General features: G+C 43.4%; 1 protein-coding gene across 2 annotated transcripts in view; it reads right to left on the reverse strand.

Moving 5' to 3' along the window:
- Positions 1 to 5,017, reverse strand: part of GLT8D2 (glycosyltransferase 8 domain containing 2) — a 76,689-nt gene that overhangs the window by 26,441 nt on the left and 45,231 nt on the right. Inside the window, exons 3-4 of one of the 2 annotated variants that reach the window (XM_011935212.1) lie at positions 4,484 to 4,618; positions 2,750 to 2,796 (exon numbers count right to left, since the gene is read on the reverse strand). In XM_011935212.1, the coding sequence (XP_011790602.1) occupies positions 2,750 to 2,768 (19 nt within the window). In that variant the 5' untranslated portion in view covers positions 2,769 to 2,796; positions 4,484 to 4,618. The remainder of the gene's footprint in view (positions 1 to 2,749; positions 2,797 to 4,483; positions 4,619 to 5,017) is intronic. The other variant, XM_011935217.1, reaches the window with a different exon arrangement.

Genomic DNA, 5,017 nt, shown 5'->3' on the forward strand with positions numbered 1-5,017 from the left:
GGAAGGAAGGAAGGAAGGAAGGAAGGAAGGAAGGAAGGAAGGAAGGAAGGAAGGAAGGAAGGAAGGAAGAAAGAAAACATTCTTGCCCTGGGTAAACAGAAGACTCCAATGCCTCCAAGCCTCCAGGTCTGTCTGTTCCAGTGATGTTGGCCCTTGGGATCTGCTGAGAAGTAGAGTGGTGTAAAACAGTGTTTTCTTGAATATGGAACACATAGCACCGGTTGTGCATGAAATGACTGAGGAAGTTCATGTTCATAGCATTAATATTTAATCACCATATGAGAAAGTCAGTCTTTCTGATTTTATGTGCAGGAACACAACAAAAGCTACCCAGAATGGAATCACATTCTTCTAATTGTATATGTGTTTAAAGCTACCTTTTTTTTAATGATAGGCGATCATTCTGTTTTCATTTACAGTAAAGATAAAAACTTTCTATTATGAAGTATAAATTTTAAAAATTAGTCAAAGAAAGAAAAATTTTTTTGAGATAAGAGTTTCGCTCTTGTTGCCCAGGCTGGAGTGCAATGGCACGGTCTTGGCTCACTGCAACCTCCGCTTCCTGGGTTCAAGCGATTCTCCTGCCTCAGCCTCCCAAGTAGCTGGGAGGCCCCCACCACCATGCCTGGCTACTTTTTGTATTTTGAGTAGAGACAGGGTTTCACCACGTTGGCCAGGCTGATCTTGAACTTCTGACCGCAGGTGATCCGCCCACCTCGGCCTCCCAAAGTGCTGAAATTACAGGCGTGAGCCACTGTGCATGGCCTAAAGAAAATATTAAGTAACATTTAGGACAGAAGGAACACAACTGATGAAAAATTGAGAAGTTGCATGGTGGCATGTGTAGTGCACACCTACCTAAAGTTTGGGAAAAGTTGGTAGAAGGGAAGAGGGTGTGAATTTGAAGTCAGACTCAAATCTCCTTTCTACCACCTCCTAGCTGTACGGCCGAGGGGTATCTTAACCTCTCTGAGCTTGGTGTGCTTATCTGCTGAATGGAGATTGTAATAATAAGCATTATCTTGTACTACTGTTTTGAGAGTTAACCAAGGCAATGCAGGCCCGATAAAGACTTTACAAATGGTTATGCATCACTGTTGTTATTATTTTATCTTTTTTTTTTTTTTTTGAGATGGGGTCTCACCTCAGTTGCCCTGGCTGGAGTGCAGCAGTGTGATCTCGGTTCACTGTAACCTCAACCTTCCAAAGTCAGGTGATTCTCTACCTCAGCCTCCCAAGTAGCTGGGACTATAGACACATCACCACATCTGGCTATTTTTTTGTATTTTTTTAGTAGAGATGGGGGTCTCACCATGTCGCTAAGGCTGGTCTTGAACTCCTGGACTCAGGCAATCCACCTGCCTCAGCCTCCTAAAGTGCTGGGAATACAGGCATGAGCTACTGCACCCAGCCTGTATTATTTTTTATTATTTTTATGCATCAAGAGATTAATCTATTGACTTCATATGCATCTATTTTTTGGTCTCTATGCCTTTGTCTTCCCATTTGTAAAAGAGTCTCCATGGATGCCTTCCCAAGCTACATCCTGAGGCTGTGATTCTATTTTGCTGACACTCAGTTCCTCTCTGCCTTAATGGATTATCAGATTCAGCCAGGGACAATCAGATACTAGACTCAGTTTAAAACAAAATTATAGAGAAGCAGAAAATTGACAAAATTCTACAGTTTATCAACAGGTTCGATTAATATTCACCTGCCACGGCCGGGCACAGTGGCTCACGCCTGTAATCCCAGCACTTTGGGAGGCTGAGGCGGGTGGATCACTTGAGGTCGGGAGTTCAAGACTAGCCTGGTTAACATGAAGAAAACCCGTCTCTACTAAAAATACAAAAATTACCCAGGCAAGTGTGTCTCATGCAATATTTGGGACATACTTATACTAAAAACGTATTTGTTGTTTATCTGAAGTTCAAATTTAACTGGTTGTCCTGTTCTGCGTCTATGTTTGCTGAATCTGGCAACTCCACCCTGACAGTCACAGAATTAGGTTACTATGTTTCTCTTCAAATTCACAAACTACTGGATCTAAAATCAGAAGCAAATCCAGGTTCTGATGGGTCTGAAGATTTGAGGTGACTCTTGAAGACTAAGAATACAAAATCACAAATTACAAATGCTAAATTAACTACAAACATGAATATTTATTCCGAATGAGAAAATGCGTTATTTTTGCAAGTTTTATAGAACTATATGATCCCTGTTGTAAGTTCACTTCCACTTCTTCTTTTTTGTTTTTTTTTTGCGACGGGGTCTCACTCTGTCTCCCAGGCTGGCATGCAGTGGTGCAATCTCAGCTCACTGCAGCCTCTGCCTCCCAGGCTCAAGTGATCCTCCTGCCTCAGCCTCCTGAGTAGCTGAGACTATAGGTGCCCGCCACCACGCCTGGCTAATTTTTGTATTTTTTGTAGAGATGGGGTCTCGCCATGTTACTCAGGCTGGTCTCAAACTCCCCAGCTCAACTGATCCACCCACCTCAGCCTCCCAAAGTGCTAGGATTACAGGTGTGAGCCAGTGTGCCCAGCCGATAAGTCCACTTCTAACTAAAATACTGAACAACTCTCCATGGGAATCATCCAGAAATGATGATGCCAAAAAGTGCCTGTGGGAAAACTATCCATGAAAATCAAAGACAATCCAAGAAAGAAGAAAAAAGCCAAGGCCGAGCCTCAAAACCATCCTCCCCAAATATCTGTTTTTAAATCATTATTTTCAAAAGTTGTAATCTTACTTTTTCGTAACAGAGCCATGTGTATTCACGCGGACAAGAACTGTAACCTGTGGATTAAAGAAAAAAAAGTCTGTTTGAAAGAGAATCAACTTAAAAGTCATCAACAAGTGTTAAGGACTATGTCTTCTCTGAAAGACTGATATATCGTGAAGTGTGTGATCATTTTCTATTGCTCTGAATCCAAAATTTTGGAAACAAAATAAATACAGGCCCATGTCTTCAAAAGTGATGCCTCTGGTTGAACAAACCTTACTAAGGGTCCTCAAAAGCTAATCTTTAGTCATCAGAATTTTTTTTTTTTCTCTTTCTTTTCTTTTTGGTGATAGAGTCTCACTCCATCACCCAGGTTGGAATACAGTGGTGCAATCTTGGCTCACTGCAACCTCTACCTCCCAGGTTCAAGCGATCCTCCTTCCTCAGCCTCCCAAGTAGCTAGAACTACAGGCGTGTGCCACCACTCCCAGCTAATTTTTTTATTTTTAGTAGAGATGGGGTTTTGCTATGTTGCCCAGGCTGGTCTCAAACTCCTAGCCTCAAGCAATCCATCCACCTTGGCCTCCCAAAGTGCTGGGATTACAGATGTGAGCCACAGTGCCTGGCCCAGAATTTTTTTTAACCTCCTGCAAAAAGAGCTCTGTCAGCCTTCTGGGTCAGCACAGCAGATGGCAGTAACTGGAAGTATCACACTAGAAGACTTCCTTGATCTAAAATATCAACCCTATGCTATCTTTCTACTATCAGAACTTCATTCCTTGATAAGGAAGCTTTTACATCTTCAGGAATCCCTTGGAGGGGCATGCATTATACTCAATTCAATCATTCATTCAGTATTTACATATTGAGATCCTACTAAAAGCCCAGCACTGTGCCACTTCCCAGTGATGTACCAACAAACGAAATAGTCCTGGTCCCTATCCTCCTGGAGCTTTTGGTCCAGTGGGGGAAACAGATATTAAAATGTGACACATAAAAGTATTACAGTAAGTGCTATGAAGGAAGCAAAGGAGATGTTGGGATAAAGATGAACAGGGGTAGGGAGTGCATCAGGAAGAGAAATCGGCAAACACTTCATTGAGGATATGGCATTGGAGGGAAGGAAGAGCAAGAGCCAGACAAGGGCAGAACATGCAGAGGAGCATCCCAGGCAAAGGGAACAGCAAGTGCAAAGGCCCTGGGGCTGGAAAGAGCTCTAAGTATTCTAGGAACTGCAAGAAGCTCAAAGTATCCGGATCACAGTGGATCAAAGGAGAGACTGGATGGAAGAGGCCAGAGAGGTACCAAGGGACCAGATACTACTGTGCCTGAAGAGGAATTTGGATTTTATTTTAAGTGCACAAAACCCCCTCCATCGGTGTTTAACTTTGTTAAAGCCCTAAAGCACTGTTTTCCAAACATTCCCAAGGGAATTCTGAAGGTAAAGGGGAGTGAATACTTAATGTTGCTCACAATGAGCTCAAAGTATCTTTCACGTTTTTTGTTTTACCTTCAAATTCATGGGAACTGTTTAAGAATGTAGTGGAAAGGAATCACTCCTTTAACTGCTGGCAGACTTCCCCCGTCAGGGAGAAAGCTATCTGTTATGAAAGCCAGGTCTTCTGTGCCTAGGTGAGATGGCCAGGTGAGAGCAGGGAAAAGCTAACCTGGTCTGAATAAGGGATGAACCAGAATCCTAAGGTTCGGCCACAGCCCAAGAAAAAATGTTATTAGAGGAGAAGGAAAAGTCCAATCACTTACCCAGGAGAACTTCCTTTCCTATGGCAGGCTCAGGGACTATTCAAGAACAGATGTCCAATACTTAGCCCACAATCTTCTTCCATGCTCTGCACCTTCTAACCTCAGCCCACCTCCACGCTGCTCTTCCCACAGGACCTAAAGTGACATTTAAGTGTTTTACCAGGTGTGATGGCTCACTTTTGGAGCCCAGGGTGGGCAGATGCTTGAGCCCAGGGGTTGGAGATAAGCCTGAGCAACATAATAAGACCCCCCTGCAACAATCACTACAAAAAAACACAAAAATTAGCAGGCATTGTGGTGCATGCCTGTAGTCCTAGCCACTCGGGAAGTTGAGGCAGGAGGATCACATGAGCCCTGGAGGTTGAGGCTGCAGTGAGCCATGGCTGCTGCACTCCAGCTGGGAGACAGAGCAAAACTTTGTTTTAAAAAAGAAAAAGAAAGAACAGAGAGGAGAGAAGGAAGGAAGGAAGAAGAGAGAGAAAGGAAAGAAGGAAGGAAGGAAGGAAGGAAGGAAGGAAGGAAGGAAGGAAGGAG

The sequence above is a fragment of the Colobus angolensis genome, unplaced genomic scaffold (assembly GCF_000951035.1).
Source record: "Colobus angolensis palliatus isolate OR3802 unplaced genomic scaffold, Cang.pa_1.0 Scaffold10, whole genome shotgun sequence".
Classification (NCBI taxonomy): domain Eukaryota; kingdom Metazoa; phylum Chordata; class Mammalia; order Primates; family Cercopithecidae; genus Colobus; species Colobus angolensis.